Source organism: Strix uralensis, chromosome 6, assembly GCF_047716275.1.
Source record: "Strix uralensis isolate ZFMK-TIS-50842 chromosome 6, bStrUra1, whole genome shotgun sequence".
Classification (NCBI taxonomy): Eukaryota; Metazoa; Chordata; class Aves; order Strigiformes; family Strigidae; genus Strix; species Strix uralensis.
This window is the reverse complement of record NC_133977.1, coordinates 13284939-13305454: the sequence shown is the minus strand read 5'-3', so window position 1 is coordinate 13305454 and position 20516 is coordinate 13284939. Positions and strand designations below refer to the sequence as shown.

Here is a 20516-nt window from a genome sequence, read left to right as displayed (position 1 = left end):
GCTAGGAGTATGCAATACTTCTCTCAATGGTAAAGCATCTCAGCACATTTGAAGTCAAATAGTAGCAATGGTCTCAGTAATGATTTTTAAAATATTATGTTTAGGTCTACTTTTATGCCAGTTCAGAACAAAGCTTTTGGAATAAACTCACTTCAGGTGAAGAGACTATAAAAAGCCTGGAAGAACTTTTCAGCAATGGAAAATCTACAAGATGAGGAATCTGCCATTAGATCTTGCGATCACAAGGCACTGAGGGGGAGGTGGAAAGTGTAGCTGGCCAGCAAAATAATTGGTAATGGTGACAAAGGTAATGAAGGGTAATGATTCAGCATATTCCCTTAATAGCCTTCCTTAGCACACTGCTTGCATAGATGTGCTCTCTTTATGCTGACCCATTCCTCTTTATCTGTAGGTTTTCCACAGCATTACTTACCAGCCATTTGGATGCCTTAGCAAACATATACATATATAAATAAAATAAGAGGATGTTACTGTTTACTTAAGCTAGATGTTATGTGGTTTGTAGAAAGGAAAGGAGAAATTGCTTATGCAGAGGTATCCACAATATCATAGTTAATGTGTTCATTCTTTAATAGAGGTATGAGATGCATTGATGCCTATTTCTACCTTGGGTTAGAACCTGTATTCTTGGACTGTTTCCTCTTTTTGTTAGTGGGTTTTACATTTGGTTTAGATTACTGAAAAGTTGAAATATGACAAAAGTGTATTGTTTAAATACAGATTTTTTTTTTTTATATTCCAAACCAGCAAGCTCTCTGACTTTCTAATAAATTCCCTAAGAAACCTATTACTGTCAGATGACAATAGACCAGTTTGCATTCCTGCTTAAAGAGCTCATAATATTGAAGACAAATTTAAAAAATAACAGCTGCTAAGGGAATATTAAATCCCACAAGATCCTTAAGAGATGTGTGCTGCAGAGACATATTTTATTGACAACTTTTAGAAACTAGAAGGATTTCTAAAAGGCAGGGAGTAATCACTTGGAACTGGCAAGGAAAATAACATTTTTAGAAGTGTCTCTGTATTAGACATGAGAATAGACTTGAACGCTAAGAATGAGATGCTGGCTGATACTGTGGCTGTCAAAAGGATGCAACAGATTAAGAAGAATATTGATCAGACAATGTCAGAAACTGCAGTCAGTAATCAAGTGCAATCAAAAGTGAAGCTGAGGAATCCAGAGGCAGTCTTTCCTCTCCTCTCAGTGATGAATCAGTTGTTTCCACCTAATGCTGAAGGATGCCACATTGCTGGAAATCCAGAGATACTTGTGCCATCACAATAGATCCAGGGTTCAACCATTTGAGAAGGCAAAACCCAAACTAACCTCCTGGATCCCTGGATGTCAGCTGCTGTATGTAGGAAAACTCCTTTTTCTGGGAATTTTATCTGTTCTGTGGGTATACTGCATCTAGGGCTTCTCGTTTTAGCCCTTTGTCCTTAGCAATAAATAACACTTTCACACAGCAAAAACGACAAAAAAAGGCTAAATAAACACCAAGTAAAACAAGGTGAAAATGCAGGAGTGATTGAGTGGTTAAATGAACCTCCACAGGACCCTTGGGGAGTGCGTCTGGCACTGACTTTGCTCCTTGCTGATTCGTTCCAGGAAAGAAGATAGAGCTTTGGGAAACCTGAAGGTGTTTTTTTGTCAAAAGCAAAATAAACCCACCCAACTAGGTGGCCACAAAACCAGCTGATGGATCATCATGTACAAAGGCTGTGTCAGCTCTTTGGGGGATGCTGGCTCTGTGGCTCACAATGTTTTGTGCTCTGAGTTTTACACCCTTGCTAATGATGAATTAATTTTTTTTTTTTTTAATAGAAATCTTACAGAAAACCTTCAGTAAAGGTTGAAACTTTCACCTGCACAGAAAGACACATGTCATAACTGGCAGAGGGTATGCATATGTGAGCAGTTAAAACACTAAAGTTGTTTTGGTGGTTACACTCATTCTTCTCCGCGGCCATCAGCAGAACATGCCATCTGGCAAGGGAGTGCCTCCTTCCTGTTACACACCTGAGAGCTCCCCACAAATGAGATTTCAGGTCATTAGGATACTTTATGCCTTATGGGGATTTAGGAAGAAATAGGTAGCTTTTACCTCTTGTACTGTCTTCTGAGTTGCATATTATTTGTTCAGTTCTAGAACAGAAATATATCTACTGAACTTAGCCCTTTTGTTTGCTTGCAATTTGCACATATACAGCTAAAGATTTGTCCAGAATTTATTCAGAGTTATTATATATACCTAATGAATCCATATGGGTTTGTGGCTTTTCGTTGAAAGCTGTGACATGGATTGAGGGTTAGAAGTGCAAGCTCTTGCTGAACGACACAGCTCTTGTGCTGATGGGTTCCTTTCTTTTGATGAGTGAAGATCGTGAAGTTAATTTTCAGGTGTAGCTGCTTGTGGTTGGTTGGTGTTTGTACCCCTGCAGTGCCTGAAAGGTCTTGTTGTTCAAGATGTTGCACACACAGTAAGTGACAGTTCCTGATCTGAAGTGATTGAGCTCATCCTTTGTGCTGTATGAATATTTTCTAACACTTGCTGAAATGTAAATATTTCTGCCAGTAATATGTCTCTTAGAATACAAGTGGAAAGAAAGCACATCAAGTGAATAATGCACCAGTGAATTCAGGTCAGCTTTTGTAGGAGATAATTGCAGAGATTGAGGAATTTGTATCACTTGAGTTAGTTAGAAAGGGACTTTTAAAATTATTGCTGATTACTGTGATCAATGACTGGTTCTGGCTTTCCAGCAGTTTTGAGGATCATCTGTCAGGTGAAGTTTTTGACTTGATAAATTTATTAACCTGAAAACTTTGTTAATAAATTATAGTTTCTTACAGTATATCATCATCTCAGTTTTAGGACCAGAGGATGAAGAAAGGAAATAAACACAATACTTGTCAAAAGCATTTGCAAAATTTATGTGAATTTTTAAAGTACTTGCATATCATCATTAAGTTGTAGGGCATGAGAAATAGGGTGTCTGCTGATAATTAGAGCTGGGATGGCTGCTGATAATTAGGGCAGGAAGCTTTGTAGTAGTAGTACTTGCCTTAGATACTTACTGAGAGGGTTTCTGAATAATGTACCAGAACTACTGTAAATCCTGTATAAAGTAGGGTAGTTTCTTCTACTGTATGAGTGACTGGAGGAAAAAGGAAAAGGGAGCCAAAGGATGGGCAAAAAGAAAAGAAGGAAACTAGAAAATGTTCTGTGCAAACCTGGAGATCAGTAATGGAAAATATGCTGGTAATAAATCTTACTCTGCTTAATGGGTAGCCATATTGCAAAATGTAATTGGGAGAAAAAGGGGAGTACTCAAGCCTAACGTTTTGGTGGACAATTGAAAAGTACTTGTTTGCTGGTATCTGATTTTAAAATTTTGTAAATATAAATAGAACAAAAGATGCTTGCAACAGTTTCAAAATACAGATTTAAAAGAACAGATTTAAAATCTCTTCTAGCCTGTTGTGCTTTTTACACATGCGCATTTCAGTGATGCATATGATGTTTAAAGGGCATATGTACATTTAATAATGATTCAAAATGGTGTTTTATTTTTAGATTTGTAAACAAAAAGTAAAAATAATACACAGTCATCTTGACTCTATTTTAAGGCCTCTCAGTTACGGCAGTTGTGTTTGCTGATAGTTACACAGGAAAAACCTCTTTTTGGAGGCAAGTCAGTTACAGGAGAATTACATGTGGAATCAAGTGTACTTAAGGTTAGCTTATGAGCTAGTAATGGTTCTTGACTGAGCCTAAATTTTACTGAATTAAACCCAGAAGAGATCATTACATCATTCAATCCGATTTCCTATATATTACAGGCCACTCGGTGCTGTCCAAACTTTAACTAGCCTGAATATTCCAGTTCTCAGAAAATTAAAATATGTACTGTTGTCAGAGAGCAGCGGCAGACTGAATTATAGTAATGATCTTATTGCAGAGGAGGAGTTGTTCCAAGTACATTTCAGGGCTATGAAGGAGGGAGAGGGATGGCTTTGCTGACCCCAATGGTAGGTTTGACAGGGCTGCCATAACCATCTGGCCCTTCCTGAAGTGATTTCCACTGTTTCTACTTCAGAAATGTTTGACCAGAAAAAAACAAACACAAAGCGAACCCCCCAGTTTTTCTGGTACCTTTCCGCATTGCGTATCTGCATACATGACCAGATGCTGCTAGTCCATAAAAAACCAGGATGAAGGCCATGAAATAAATGACCCCTCACTTTTTCTGCTGGCTGTGAGATTACATATGATCTGTACCAAGACAGCCACACCAGAGAAATCCCTCTGTGTAAGTGCAGCTGCACTAGGAAAATTGTGCTTTTGTTGGTAATGTTTATTTACCAACAGAATTTATCCGGGGGCAGGATAGGCTATGTTGACAAAAGCACAGCTTTGCTGGTATCATGTCTTCCACAGCAGGAATACTTTATTACATTTTCTAGTTTTTCTGCCAAAGACTTCTGATGGGAATGTGGTTGCAGATAAAAGTGCATGCCCTTTATTCTTGGGAAGCTGCAGTCCTCTTGCGTGTGCGGTTAAAGCAAGCACAGCAGCTCATGCACTGCTAGCAAACAAGTGCTTATCTGACACCATATAAGGTTGTGGTCGAGAAGGAAAATTATGAAAAACATTCAACAATAAACTTACACTGGGAGATTAAATATGACACAGAAAAGGTAGAAAAGCTTAGGTACAGCTTCTTTTTTTTTTTTTTTTTTGTAATTTAGATCTGACAGTATTTACCCTAAAAAATGACCTTCTGCAGTTAATTAGGAAAAATGGCTTGTGTTTCTAGATTTGCTAAATAGTCCTGTCCCAGAATAACAGGCCTTTAGGATACTTGTACACACAAAGGGGTTTTTTTTGTTTTTCTTGGACTTTCTACCATTAAAAGCAGGAGATAATTACCTTTAGGCTACAAAGTTGTGGGAGTGTTGGGATGTGTTTGGGATGTGATGGGGAACCGGTTATCACAGGGAGGAGTGTATTAAGAAGGAGCTACAGTTGTGAAGATGGGTTTGTATCAGAGTTTTAACAAGGTGTGAGACACAATGAAGTGCTTAAAAAGAAAAAAGATTTCTGAAAGTGTCAAGGGTGATGCTATAGGAGAGAGACAGGGTCCCCTTTCCTTAGTATATTGCTTTTATCTTTGCTATCCTATTCTCTGATCTTTATAATATGATAGCCCACTGAGTTAGTCTAGTATGTTAGATTATAAATGTAGTCCAACTTCAGTAGCCATTGGTGGCCTAAATCTGAATTTCCAAACTGTTCCCTGCCTGGTGGCCCCTGCTTTTGGCTTTCTCCCTGAGGAACAGGCTGTCTCCATCTCTGCAGATGTCACTTTCCCCAAAGCATCAGCAACTCAGATGACTGTGAGTTGACATGAGAGGTGGTGCAGCTCTTGCCTCAGCTGTGTGATACTTCCTTCAGGAAGAGGTGGAAGCATCCCCCACACAATATTTACCCCCACATACAGCCGGCTGGACCTCAGTGAACTAAATAGTAGGTAATTTATTAGCATTTTGCAAAGATGTAGGGACTTTCCTGCAGTATGATCAAGTATCTAATGGTGTTTATGGCTAAGGACATGCTGTACCATCTGTCAGAGTTTATTCAGTGGTTCTCTGGCTTAATTTTTTTGGTCTAACATTATGCCATGGTATCCAGCCTTTTGCTGTGCGTTGCAGAAACACCTAAGTGTTGTGTACGTGTGTTGTGGAGGATCTGGCTTCCAGGTGAGCCTGGTCAGCTGGTTGGTGACCCACGTAGCACAGAGCACTTGTGCCATGGGGCTGGCATACATGTGAAAAGTGTAGATGGGAATGGAATGTACATCATTTTATGTAGGAGGATTAATAAGATTTTCAGGAAAGAGGTTAAGCTTGAGGTCATTTCCTTCCTATTGTTACGCTTTTGAATTTTTGCTAGTGAGATGGGTGAAAGGATTTCTTTTTGTCTTTGAATGCTTTGAATTTCAATGATGTCTTTACTTTGAATACAGAGAAGTAGAATTCCACTTTATTCCTGCCATTGTACTGTGTCATATGTCTGAAAAAATTACTTGTATTTTTTTTGCAATATCTTTATGTCCTGCATTCTAGTTAACTAATCCTTTGAGCCAATGCTGTGCCTTGAAATGTCCCATTGTGTGAGGGGCACATAGAGATGCTCTGATCCCCACATTGAAGTATTAGTGTACATATAGAAGGAAACAAAATGTAATAGTATAATTCTTGAAAAAGAAGGAAATAGTCCATCTTATGGCCAGTGTCAGAATAAAGGCTGTGTATGAAAATGAGAGCAAGGATCTTGCCACTATTAATTTAAGCTTCAATAGCAAAAAGGTTTCGTTAGTGTTTGGATGGAACATATGATATGGCTTCTACCTTTGCTCTGCTTCTGCAGCTGAAGTAGGAGTGAAGTGTTAGAGAAACACAGCTTATTCCTGACCACCCTGTTAGTCACAAGTAGAAAAATGAGTAATTGCTCTTGCTGTGTAAAGTAATAGAGTGCAATAAATGTCAGCAGCATAATATATGTGGTATGTAGGGGGTCACGCAGGGCACCCGAGGGAATGCGAGTGGAGTCTTTCCTCTTCTTGCCGACAGTGCGGGGGCAGTAAGTGGAGGTATGTGAACCTAAATTTTGGTTGTGCAAGGGACCAAATTGCTACTGTGCAGTGAGGAACAAACACCTCCATGATTTTTTGACCCTGGGTCATGATATTAAATACCTGAATATAGATGATGATGATCCTTCACTGCTGATATAGCAGGACTGTGTCACCAGAAGGCCAATATTTGTGTCTAGGTTGGAGTGCAGTGTCACCCTGCACCTCTGGCAGTGCACCATCTCCTTCATGAAGAGCCCCAACAGCCGATTCTCTCCTATGCGTGCCTGTAAGAGCATCTGTTGTACCTTTCTCTGCCTCATACTTTTCTGCCCTTGCTTTTCTCAGCTGAAGATTTGTGTCTTACATTTTCAATAGCTTCCAAGTTTTCTAAAGCGTTATGAAGAGTAAAGAGATCTGTGGTAGCATGTAGTAGGATTTACTAGCTGCTTAGGCAGCTTTTAAGACTGTTCAAGAATTTTGTTCTTCTCAGCTTTTTGGGGCGTTGCTCTCTTGGCATTCAAGGGAGGACAGTTTCCAGCCATTTAGTACACAGCAGTGTTTAAAATTTCTCTTACAATAGTCAAGTTCTGGTGTTCTTTCTCCTCCTGTCCTTTGGAAATACAATTCCTAGAGATGTTCATGCAAACATAAAGTAATACAGTAGCTTTCAGTTCTTCGTTACCAAAGAGTCCATCTTAATTTCTTTGACATTTTGGAATGTTGTCAAGATGAGTATAAATAAATATTCCTGTAAGAGTTGGGGTTTTTTCCTGGTTTTTGTTATCTGGTTATTACTAGGAAAATCAAGATTTGCTTTGAGAGCTTGAACCTAGTGCTCCACAAGCATACCTTTCATTAAATGTGTGCTGTGAAGGACTCGATCTGCAGACCATGGACAAGATTGCAAGGATACGTTTAAGTACCCTTTTTGTTCTTGCCAGGCTGGGGCCGCTTTGGCATCGTTTGGGTCCTTGCCATAAGCTAAAGGAGCTGTAGGTCAGCTGCCAGCATCCCCCAGGAGGCTGGTGAGCAGTCAGAGCATCTGGCAAAATGGAGCCTTGTCCGAGTCCCTGCACTGAAGTGGCATTTACCAACCTGAAAGAGGAGAGGTAGTAATAGCAGCTCAGCCACCTGCTTATCCTCCTGCTCAGGAATGCCCAGTGCAGAGTTATCCTCTGTTAAAGGCAGCTTCATCCCAGCCAAATGTCACAGAGCAGTGTCGTCTTACCTAAAATAACTGGGTTTGTGGGGAAGTTACGCGGGAGAGCAAAATACTGAGTAAACAAAAGCCAGCACTTCCAGAGAGCTCCTGCTGCGCTCGTTGCTGTGGCTGCCTTGCCGTCATTTCTAGGATTTAAATGATCCTCCTGTTGACATCAGCCCTCCTCACGCTGTAGGGCCGTGGCTGTGCTTGGGAATCCTCCCATGGACGAGGCGAGGAAGGAAGTGGAGGGAGGATGGGGCTTCAGCATCCTGTACCCTTTGCAGGGGAGTGGCCGCAAGTAGCTGAGCTTGAAGGACGTAATACTTTATATGTTTTAACACAGGCAGTTTGAACCTAGATAAACCCCTGATTGAAGGAGAAGAGGCAGATGATTGTGTGTAACTGCTAGGAGCTGCTGGGGAGTTTGAGAACATCCTCCTTAAAACCCTTTCCTTCAAATCACAAGAGGAAGGGAGAGGACAGACACGCTTTGTGGAGCTGAGATTATGCAACAGAGCTAAAGCCTCCAAACTTGAGCTACACAGACTGGGTCCAGAAGGCAACTTTTGTAGAAAATACCATTTGTGATTGGGAACAGGGATGCTATTTTCAGGATCCATCCTGTAAAATGTTAATTTTTTTTATTCTTCAGTTTGTTAATTGGGCTCAGATGGAGGAATGCAGTTTAGGATCCACAGGCATCCCTTGGAACAGCCAGGTAAGGCTAGAAGGTGCAACTAAGCGTTGGTCTTTAATTTCAGCAATGTACTGCATAAACTAGTGCTGTCTTGCATGAGAAATGTTTTGGTTCCACCTGAAAGCCTGTGAACTGTTCACAGACTGAGATGGGGAATTCTGAAAATCACATAACATAAGCTCTACATAGTGGGTTAATATATGGTAGTAACTGATACGTAGTGTATTTTAAATGGGTTGACATATGTGATTTATTATAATAATTGCTTACAGTGGAATATCTGCCTTGAAATTGTTAATTTATTTACTGGCTTTCCAGAAAAGGAGTGAGGCCTCAGGTGATAAAATTTATCTTTTCCTTTAAAAGTGTCTTGGTGCAGTTTTCAATTGCTTTTAAGCATATTTTGGATACAAGGGGAAAAATGCTTTAGTTCATTACTTCAGTAAACATTGTGCCTACTTCTTTACTGATTACTCATGGATTTTTTTTTTTTTTTTTAGTATTTCTAGAATTAAAATTATTAGAGGTTACCAAAGTGAAAATATTGCACAAAATTTAGTGTTACAAACTTTCCCAGTCAGTTGCTCAAAATCAACAGTAAATACTCTTTGGACTGTTCTTACTAATCTTACACTTTGGTGGCAGTCTGTTTTACTGCTTTGGAAGTCTGTGCTTACATGAAAAAGTGGAGTGCACTTACTGGCACCAGGACAGGTTTTGGAAGTCATGCAGTAAAATGCATGTAAATCAGATTTCTGTTTTACATTGGAAATGCCATCCTAGAGATCTCCTGGCTCAAAATTAAATTCAGAAATATCCTCTAATGCAGATTAACTACAAACCTGTTACTTTTAAAGACTAAGTGAAATGACAGAATAAAATAGATAGAGGATGACCATTCTCAGTGGTATGCTTATGAGAGAAACTGATGGCAGATCCATGAATCTTAGCTTGAGACAAAACTACACGTAGCCTTGCTATCTACCAGCCTTCTAGCTCCTCTGATACATACTGTAAGAGAACATCTGACAAGAGAAGTAACACTTAGATCGATGCTTTATAAGCTTCCCCAGGCTGAATACAAACACCCCTCTTAATAATTGGATGCACTGCACGCATCATCTTCAGTGCCCAAGAATTTATTAAAATTAACCTAAAATGCTAAGGAAGTCAGCATTTTGACAATCTGAACTAAATTTAAAATTTTAAATTAAGAGTAAACAATACAAGCACTTCAAAAGATTTTGCATAAAACATCTTCCAGAAGGGGATGAAAAAATGGAGACTGGGATGTAAATCCCAAATGAGGGATTATGCAGGGGTGCAATGGTGTTACCAACATGATTGTTCTTTTCTGAGCTAAGCTGCATGGATTTTTCAAGAGCTGTGAATTAGAATACCCATATATGGTAGTGAAAGGTGAAAATTGTAAAATTGTGTATAATTAAAACCATTCAGTGACATTCGGAATCTATTAAGCATCACCTTCTCTCTGAGCTCTGCATATAAGCATCTTTATAAATGTATTGCAGAAAAGAGATCAGTATGCAAAAGTCTGAAGCTCTTAGATTGCTATAGGGAACTTTTAAATTTTTTCCTATGCAGTAAGCAATCAGTGATGTTTCCAAACTAGGAGTTTGTGACTTCTGTAATGTTTTGGTATTTGAAGAATAAAAATGCTTTGTATTCCTGGAGACAAGCCTTATATCATACAACCTAACACTACTGACCACAGAAACTGGGACCAGAAGATGAGCATTGGTTTGCATATGAGCAGTCTCTGGGACTATAAGGCTTGTTTCAGATGTTAATTGGTAGTAGTTCTTGTTTTTTAACTGTCTTACCAAAGACTGTATCTTGTTTGTTTGTTGATTTAAGCTATGCAAGATGACTGTCTAAGGTGATGGATTTTGGGTAGTTTATCCTTTTTGCTAAGACAGAAATAGTGAAAGCGTTAAGACACAAAGAACAAAATGTGAACTCAGTAGAAGCCTCGTGAGCCCTGATGTCAGATACTGGCTTAGCAGGGCTTTCAACACTCCTGTAACATCCTCATGCAAAACTGGAAGTAGCAGTTGATAAAGCAGGTGATTGTGCTGCCATTCAGACAGGCTGGAAAAGTGGGCAAACAGGAATGTCACAAAGTTCAAAGGGAAATGCCAAGTCCTGCTCCTGAGGAGGAATAATCCCCGACACCAGGACAGGCTCGGGGCTGACTGTCTGGAAATCAGCTTTGCAGAAGACGACCTGGACGTCCTGGTGGACAACAAGGTGAACAAGAGCAAACAGTGTGCCCAGACCACCCCCTGGCATCCTGGGCTGCAGTAGGAAGAGCATTGGCCAGCAGGTTGAGAGGTGGTCCTTCCCCTCTACTCAGCACTGGTGAGACACATCTGAGTGCTGTGTCCAATTCTGGGCTGCCAGCACACAAAAACCATGGAACATTGGAGCTTCTTATGGCTCTTACACTTTTATGGGCATAATTTTATTGTGAAAACTAATTCTGTAAAAATGATACCTTCTTCTTTCATTGCACTGTTCATCCATTTCTCCAGTGCTTCTATATTGTTTTTCACATAAGATAGCTGTACCGAATTAATGCATGTCAGAGGGAGCTGCATCCCTTTCCCTGTCACAGCAGGGCAGTGCTGTGGACACAGGTGGAGAACTACAGTGCTGACATGGAGATCACGAGCTGTGGGTATTACCGATGCTGTTGGTATCTAACTTAAAGGGTGTTGTAATGATGGTGAAGCCTAAAGGTGGAAAAAAGTCTTAATACCAGGTTTGGCTGACTGCTTAGCAGTTAAATAAAGAAACCATTATTACTCAAACACATTTGCTTTACAGTGATTTCAGGGAGCACTAGTCAGTGTAAATTTCCACACATTGATATATTTATTGCTAACCACTTCTCATCGTAGAACTTGTCTCACAGGTGCTGATTTGTGCGGGGGTTGCAGCTCTGAGAAATAAGTTACTTCCTGTACTATTTCGTGTCTAAGAATTACTGAAGATAGAAAAGTACTGTGTGTCTTGCATTGTTTTATTTCTTTCAGAAGTGTAGACTCACTGGACAAAATACCAATGCAGTAAAGACAGTATTTTGTTGCATATTTTATGTTCTGGGGAGGGATATTTATATCTACTCCTTGGCCCAGATTCTGGAACAGCCACCAGTTTCACAAGCAGCAGCAATTATGTGCTAAAATGGGACTAGAACATCTTAGAATTGAAGTTCCCTATGGAATATATAAATATAGCATGTGTGTTTACATGTGTGTGTGTGTATATACACACGTACATACATAGATATGTTTTGGGGAAGAGAAGAGATGCGGTAGTGGTAATTCTGACACTGCTTTTTGTGCTCTCTTTTTTCCCACAGTTTTTTTTTTCCCCATGCTTTTTTTTTTCCCCCCACAGCTGAATATTACTGAGACTATCACTGTTTAACTGTTTTTTATTGCAGTGTTGATAAGTAAATTGTGGCAATATTGTGTACTTTAATGTTTTCATGCTATTTGATTACTTTTTTTGCTGTTCAGTTTCTTTTTTTAAAATCCATGAACTGAGGTTTGAAGTTATTTTTCCATATGCATTAGTAATGTTATTTTTTTTCCCCTATGTGAATAACATCATAAAAGTAGAAGAAAAACATCTGTTTCTGAAGAAAATCAAAGCTGTCCAAGATAAATTCTGTAATTTGAGTCGACTACTGACAGGCAGTGGTCTGTCAGCATTTTTCGCCCCTCTGTCTCCACCACCTTCTGTTGCAATGGCAGCGTGTCTGTGAGCAGAGTATCAATGACTTAGTCTTCATTGCTGCAAAGGAGACTTTTCCTTCATGAAAGTGCTGAAAATCCAGGCACTTTCTTAAATGTTGGATTTTATTAAATAAGGTGTAAGAAAATGTTCTGCTTTCTTCTAACTAGGAGCTCAGAATTGAAGACTCAGTTCATGAAGTACCTTTTCTGAAGTTTACTAATGTTCCTGTAAAAATTACCATTGACTTTACTTAGTTACTGATTTTAAAAAACAAAAAAACAATTGCTTGTGTCTAAATGTTGGAAATCTCAGTGTTAAAGGCGTATTTCATTGCTTCGGAGTTTCTTAATTTGTTGAAAAAGATAAGAATAAAACTTCTCATGTTTATGGTTATAATATACCAAATATCTGTCCTTCTGCTTAGAATTATGAACAGACTATTCTCCATTTGATTAAATACAGAAATTCAGAAGAACTTGAGCATGTTAAGGGAGGTGGTTTTTTGTCATACATCTTTATTTATCTAGACGTAATGAGAACACTGAATAATTTAAAGCTATCTGTGTTTCAGATAGCTGTGGAATTTTTAAAGAATCTGCTTGCTTTCGGTAGTGATGATTTGGATAACCAAGTTTGTATGGTGAACCAAAATAGTCACTAGTGTAGTTTTGCTGGAAGTTAAGCTATATCTCATGGCTTCCTTGAGTTCTGTATGTGGAAGATAATAGTGAGGCCTTGGGTTAGGAAAAGTAAATAAGTCAACAGCGTATTGTTTCAGTTAGAGTGTCATTGCAAACCACATACAGAGATTATTTTCTTTTGAGCCCCATGGGATCATTTACAGGCTGTAGTTTCAGAGTTCCTCTTTATATAACTTTGAAAAGAAGAAATACATGGGTGAGATACTTTGTTTACTCTGAAAGTTTTTGGCTGTAATGAAGAATAAGTACAATTGTTTTAAGTTTTTACTGCCGTGTGCCAGACTTTATGGTGTATGCAGTTCATGTACTATCACGTTGATTTCACGTAGAAGGTTAAGCCTGAGGGTATTATATTTTCGAGGATCACAGGCATTAGAACCCTCCTGTCCCTTCTTGCTATCATTGAGATAATTATGAAACTGTTCTGGACTCATCATGATGTTGAGGTGTTCAGCCTACAGCTTTCTAAAAATTCTCAGTCGCCCATGCCTGGAGACATAACAACGTCAGCAGCTTGCCATGGCCACCTCTTGACTCTTCAGAGCTCTTCTAGGTTGTGAATAGGGTGCACAACTTACTCTTGAGCAATCACAGAAGTCCAGCGTGTGTCTGGTAATGCTTTGCATGTCAGTTTGGTGGGATGTGAATGTGTAGAGTGCACTAAGTGTGATTCAGTAGAGTTATCATGCATACACTGAGGTGAGCAGTCAGAATAAAAAGGAGAAAGAGAATAAGTTTATATTTTTATGATAAAAGTAACAATGCTGCATTGTTTATTCTTCTTTCGTAAATAGCATAAGGATTTCTAAAATGTAGGTGACAATTCTGTAATCTTATTTATGCGGGAGTTCCTACTGAAGTACAAAGAAAATCTGCTTGAATGGATAGGAGCTTTGTGAACAAAGCCACAGTAGACAAAGTTCTTAGTGAAGTCTTTAAGATTGCAAAATGCATTCAAATGTGTGTAATAAAACAAATTTAAGACTAAGGGATATCAATTACCACTGGAAAGAATTAGGATGTTGTATTTGAGGTCACAAGTATAATTGTCTAATTAAGAAGTAGCTGCCTAAACGCACCTGTAAAGCGTTACAGTGCATACGTCCAAAGAACTTCCTGTACAAAAGAGGTAAGATGGATTTATGTCAGCTTCCTCTGGGTCATCATAGCTAACCTTTGTGCCCTTACAAACAGCTTCTCACTCTGGTTGTCTTTCATTCATACAGCGTTCTGGGTGCCTGAATACAGGCTGGTGTATAAAAAACAAACCCCAGGACCTGTGCTTGTTAGGACAAAAAGCTTAGTTTGAGAGGGCAAAATACTGATACTGCTAAGCTGATCTGCAGATACTTACTGTTTGCTTCTCCATTCTCTTTTGAATGTATTTTGCTGAATCTCATTTGTATCTCTAGCTTACTAAGTAACAGTTCTGAGCTTTGAGCCTCAAACTCGACTTTACTGATAGAAAATAATTCTGTACCTGTCAGGAAACTGGAAGTGTCAGATTATTTTGGTGTATGTAAACATAGGAATATATTAAAAACTGAAGTAAGTCTTGCTACTTCTAGTTGCAATTCCATACTTCCTAGTTAGGGAATAAATGCTAGATTTTCACATCACAGAGCAGGACTGCTGTATAAAACAGTGTGTTAACTCTGTGATGAAGTTTCAACCAGCTATACACTCCCAATAGGCTCTCTGTTGAGTTAGGGAAGTTTTGGAATTTAATAGTTTACCTTGGCGGGTCACCTCTTACAGGAAACCATATATTTACTTTGGCTCTATGTATGTCTACTCACTCTGCATAAATTGATCTAACTATCAACTGTAAAAGAGAAGCCATTTATCTTTTGCCAGTTAGTTTGATTTTTTTAATTTTTTTTTTAAACACAAGTAATTTTTTGTATCTGGGCCTCTTGAAACAGAAAACCAAGAGAACTACTATTATAAATACTATTTGACGTTTTTTTTTTTCCTTTCCTCTTTCAGATGAGAACTCTCCAGCCAATTTCTGGGATTCCAAGAATCGGGGAGTGACTGGCACGCAAAAAGGACAAATTGTATGGCGAATTGAACCTGGCCCCTATTTTATGGAGTGTGAGTACCTATTTATCCAATGCATATCCAAAGGCAAGCATGCCTTTGTGTCAAGGCAAGTCAACAGGATGGCATTTGATACACATTTCGTCAATCCTTCTGATAAACCAAAGGAATTGATCATATTGCTCTAAAGGGCAGCTCTTTCCAGTGATTTGCTGGACATTATAAAAATGAAGTTGAGCTTAGATGTACATTTGTATTCTAGGAACATTCTTAGACAGCATGCTTAAGTTTAAGGGAGGAAGAAATTGCCTTGTGCAATGTCATATAGTATGTACACATTGAAAGATGAAGTCCGTTCCCAAGAAGTTTAAAATTTCAGCTGGACAAACATTAACGTTAAATGCACATGAAGGAAGAGGTAATAAGCTAGTAGTGCTTGCTAATATTTGTTAGTATGAAGGTTAGATTTGTCTCTAGGAAGTGCCAGCCTCCTGTCCAGCTCATCAGGATTTCTCAGCTGAAGTTTCATTGTGCTGGGAAATCCACTGGGCAGTTTTGAAATACTGAGAGTCTCTATGTGACTGGAAGAAAAAGCCTTCACTTGGAACTCCATAAGGAGTATTGGTACCCAGGCTCAAATTGGAGAGCTATGCCACTCTCTTAGGTGACCAGGATTTATAGGAAGCTAAGCCACTGTGCTGTGTGGTTTTTTTTTTAAAAAATTACTTTTTCCTTTGTTTTTTGCTTTTGGATGAAAAGGAGCTATCTTAGCATCTAAAGTATATGATCCCCTAAAGAAACTGATGTTCTAATCGTAGGATATTGTGACTGAGCTTGCTGGAAACTCTGATATGCCAAGCATTGAAGTGGCAATCAGTCCCAAAAGAGCTGTGAGCTGCTCTACCACCTGTTTAGCCTCACAGCAATGAATCTTCCTTCATAAATGAAAAAAAAAAAAAAATACTCCCACTGTTACTTTACTGTACACTGCAGTGCTGCTAACTATAGGTCTTGGCAGGAATTTTTATTCTCATTAACTGATATAACAGCAATAAATGTATTTCAAGAGGTGTTGTATACCCTGTACTATAAATAATTATTAAAACTTATTTCTAGAACTCATCATTGAATCTTGCCAAGTTACCCTATGTGTTACACAGCACATTAACAAAAAAAGAAAAAAGCTTTAATACGATAAAATTGAATACAATTTCAGGAGTTCATTACAAGAAAAAATGATTGAGCTGAAGATAAAGATCAAGATAATTAACTTTCTCAGTGCCGAAGACAGGGGTATATTAAAGCAGACTAAAATGTATGCTAGGAGAGTTCATTGCTTCATGTTGTACATACACTCTATCAGTATTGCTGCCAATATGGACAGTTTGACTTCAAGGATGTTTGTATCTTTTAGCTGGTTATGTGTTGCTCCATCATGTATGGAGATGAGGCTCTTGAACACTTCTAGTTCATGTGAGTAACCTAAACTAATGCTTCAAGAACTAGCAGTTTTGACTTAAAATCAGCTGCAACAGACTTTGCGACTAACTGCACTTCGCAACGAACTGATGGAGTGCAGGGTATATGTTCTTTGGTTGTGGTTAGCTTCACTAATGAACAGTTCTGCTGCCATACAATGAACAAGACACAAGTAATTATGCAGCAGCTGAGAACTGTAAAAAGATTGCTTATGAGCATATGTTACTATAGCACATAGTATGGCAGATAAATATGTCACCAGTGACACTTGTGTTCCTTGTGAGAGGCCAAAAATTGCACTGAAACACTTAACTGAATTTCTGATTCCACTTTTTAAACTAGAAGGCTCCACAGATATGTGACATGTTTGCTCAGCAAGGCTTTTTTCTTGAGGCTTATAGGTGGTGAAGCAACTCTGATGCAACTACAGGCAGCTGCTCCTCTTCTTTTTTTTTTTTTTTTTTTTTCTTTCTTTTTTATTCCTCACATCGCTAAATCACCGCTTAGGCAAACGCAGCAGGTGGCTGCACAGTGCAGGTACCACTGCAGAGTCACTGCCTGGGTGTGGGAAGAGCTGTGCTGCCAGGGTCCTCACTGTGCTCTGCAGACACCGTGCCCTGCTAGCTGCAGAGATGAACTTAGCTCCCCTGTTAGCCTCTTTCTCCTGCCACGGTGCTGATGTAGTTTGTACTCTCAGTATAGCACTGCATGTGATGCCACTGTCATAGCAAGGGAGCAAGAGGGAGAGGCAAATGGAGAGGCTAACATCCCCAGTAAGTATGTGCCTGATTATCAAAGTTAAGGTGTATCTGATGAATCTGCCATTATTTTCCAAATTTTGAAAGAACTCTACAGTCGTAGATTTCTTGTGTTCAGAAATACCTTTGCTAAGAGGCAGAATATATCAGATACAGGTTATGGTATTAGGGGTTTGTCATATTTACCTCTCACAGTGATGACATGCAGCAGATCATTAGCAACTTGACCATGCGCCTCTAGGAGTGAAAGGAGCAAGTGGAGAACAATCCCAGATTCAGCAGTGATGTCCCAGAATTTTTGAAGCAGCAGCTCCAGTAAGGCAACAATGTCTGGGGGACCAGCGTGGACAAAATGTGTAACTGGATCCATCTAAACTCAGCTGGAAACTAATCACAGCATAGGAGTGCTGGCTGCATCCAACCTCCTGCTCTAACTGGGATCAACACTTGACCTGGTCAACTGTGGTTTGTAAAGCACAGTATGGAAAACCTCAAGGACAGAGATTTCACAGATGCTATAGGTAACCTTTTCCAGTGCTGCAGTATTGTTCCAGCTGAAAAGATTTTGCTGGTCTTCAATCTGAATTACCAACACTTAAATTTGGGGCCACTGCCCCTTTTAAAGTCTTCTGATAGGCCTGGAGAGTTGAGTTTGTAATATTTGTCTTGCCTGAACCTCCTCTTCACCAGACTAAACAAGGCCAGATCCTTCAGCCTCTTCTCATAGCTCACATTTTCTCCATTCCAACCATCTTTGTAGCCCTCTGCTCTTCCCTCTCCATTTTTGTGCATGCTCTTGAACCTAGGGACCCAAAACTAAGCACAGTATTCCGCACCAGTACCAAGTAGAGGGAGCCAGTAACTTCCATCTGCTGGCCACACACTTTCTAATGTAGCCTGTGAGGTGGTTTGTTTTATTTCCAATGAGAGCATTCAGTTTGGTGTCCATCATGAGCCCAGTTCCTTCTCAGCAAGGCCGCAGCTTTGTCAGTTTGTTCAGAGGCCATAGTGATGCACGGGTTCGTTCCACCCCTGGTGCAGAGACTTGCAAATCTCCCTCTTGAACTTGATGCCATTTCTGTCGACCCAGTCCTCTAGCTGTTGTTCTTGCTCTGATGCGTAAAGAAGCTCCAGTGGACTGATGGTAAGATAGGTGTCTAAGTGAGTTAGAGCTGGGCTTATGTCACTACAGGGTTTTCTGGATTGGAGCTGTTTCATGTTTGGAGCACAGACAGTGCTATACCTATATGATTGGCAGGCTCCCTACTCTACCCTATACACAAGGAGAAGAGGGGGATATTTGCTGCAAGCCTGGGAAGCCTTGAACCAGCTCTGGCAATGAGGACTGATGATGCTTGTGAACAGAGTTATGCTAAATAACTACAATAATTCTTTAGAATTTACAGTCAAAACTGACCTGAACTTGTCTTTTTGTCAAGAAAAGGAATAGAAGTTACTAAACGTTGAATGATGAGTTGGGATCGGTCAGCATGCTATCCCAAAGACTTTGGTTGTGTTTTTTCCCTAGCAGTGTCTGTGCTTAGAGACATTATGTATCTTTTCACCAGTAATGTAACATCTCTGTAGGGTGAAGTGCAGAGGATGGTAGCGTTGCTAACAAGCCATATGCAAACAAATTTCATGCAGAAGGCGTATTTCCATTTTAATTGCATTAATGTTAATCAGTGGGAGTCAGCTGCATTGGGCCCCAGATTCTTTCTCCAATCCTCAGATTTGTATCTTTTAAGAAAAGCATTTTATGCCTTAATTTGGGAAGCTGTTTTTCCATGAGCATACTTGTAAACTTATTAATAGTTTCACTGTGGTCTGTGGAATTTATGCGTATGTTTAAAGGTAGGCCTTGGATAAGCATTTTTCTGAATTTTGCATTACTGTGTATGCACAGTCTTGTAACTCAATTTTCCAAGTCATTCCATTTATTCCTCTTAAAATCCCTCCCTATGAATTCATCATCTCCTATTTCCCAAGCAAGTAACATATAAAGGCATAGTTTGCCATCTGCTCTATTCAGATCAAGCAACCTGCAGAAAGAAGGGCAGGGAGAGTCTCATCATCTTCATACTAAAAACAAGACATTAATTCTCCCCAAAGCATCCAAAATTAGTGAAACAAGGATGATCAAAGAAAACTCTCACTTGCTCTGGACAAAAATCAACACAAAAAATTCTGTAGACTCTACCCTGAGAAGGGAGAATCAAAGAAATTAACAGTGAAATAATGAGAAATGAACTTAATGTATTCCAGAAATACAAGCAGCCTCTGAGGGAAGTGGCTGAGGAAGGGGAGGGTGGGGAAGAGTATGCAAAGGAGAAAGAAAATACTTGCAAAGTATGAAGTCCAGCTCACCATCACAAACAGCTGGTGTCCTTAAGCTGTCACTTCAAGACTAAGTGAGAGGCTCTGAACTGCAGAGCTAACAAGTACGGAGGCAGGTGTTCCTCTTTCTTTCCCTGAGGAAGGAGCAGGCGTGCCATATAAGCATGAAAGGGAACTCAGTCATTTTAGAGATTCAAGAAGGTGAAGTTGAGCATCAATATGCCTGAGATGCTGTTTCCTTACTCGCATAGTAGAAGTGGCTTTAAAACATCTTGCTCTGAGGCTTGCTAAAATGTGGGGGAAGGAAAACAATGACTCACTAGAAGGCTCCTTCAAGTTGTTTGCTGTGTAAACTACAGAAGGATTGCTAAACATGGCCACAGCTCTACAAACAGTTTCCATCCTTCTCCTGTAAAAGGGAAGAACAAGTTCAAGGAATATTATTCTGAACAGGTGCCAACAGTGTGAAGGTGCAACACAGCTTAATGCTCTTATGTTTTGTATGGTCATCTGGTATTTAGCATGGCATCAGACTGTTTAGTACATCAGAACCTTTAGTCTCTGGTGCAAGAGAGGCCGCAGTTGCCCCAGGAGTGATTTTAGATAGTGGAGTGTTTATCTGGGAGTAGCAGTCTGTGAGCTTGGCATGGCAGAGGCTCCCTTTGGGGCGTCGTGGTGAAACAGAGAGGATGGTGTATTCCTTATGGAGAACAGAGCTAGCAGAAGGATGGAGTGAAATGATCCATGGAAAGGCTGGTGATAGAAAAAGCATGTGAAAGGAAGCTTGAGTTTTATGAAGACTAGTTGATAAAAGCTGCTGCTCATTTATAAACTGCGGCTTCTAAGTCAGTTTTCTGCAATAT

The 20516-nt window shown here is 39.6% G+C and overlaps 1 protein-coding gene across 3 annotated transcripts in view; it reads left to right on the top strand.

The window, feature by feature from the left end:
• The window catches only part of HECW2 (HECT, C2 and WW domain containing E3 ubiquitin protein ligase 2), a 173458-nt gene that overhangs the window by 74469 nt on the left and 78473 nt on the right, over window positions 1-20516 (top strand). For 2 of the 3 annotated variants that reach the window (XM_074872747.1, XM_074872748.1), the window contains one exon: window positions 15026-15133. In XM_074872747.1, the coding sequence (XP_074728848.1) occupies window positions 15026-15133 (108 nt within the window). Of the gene's footprint in view, window positions 1-8357; window positions 8589-15025; window positions 15134-20516 lie in introns of those variants that run through there. The other variant, XM_074872749.1, reaches the window with a different exon arrangement.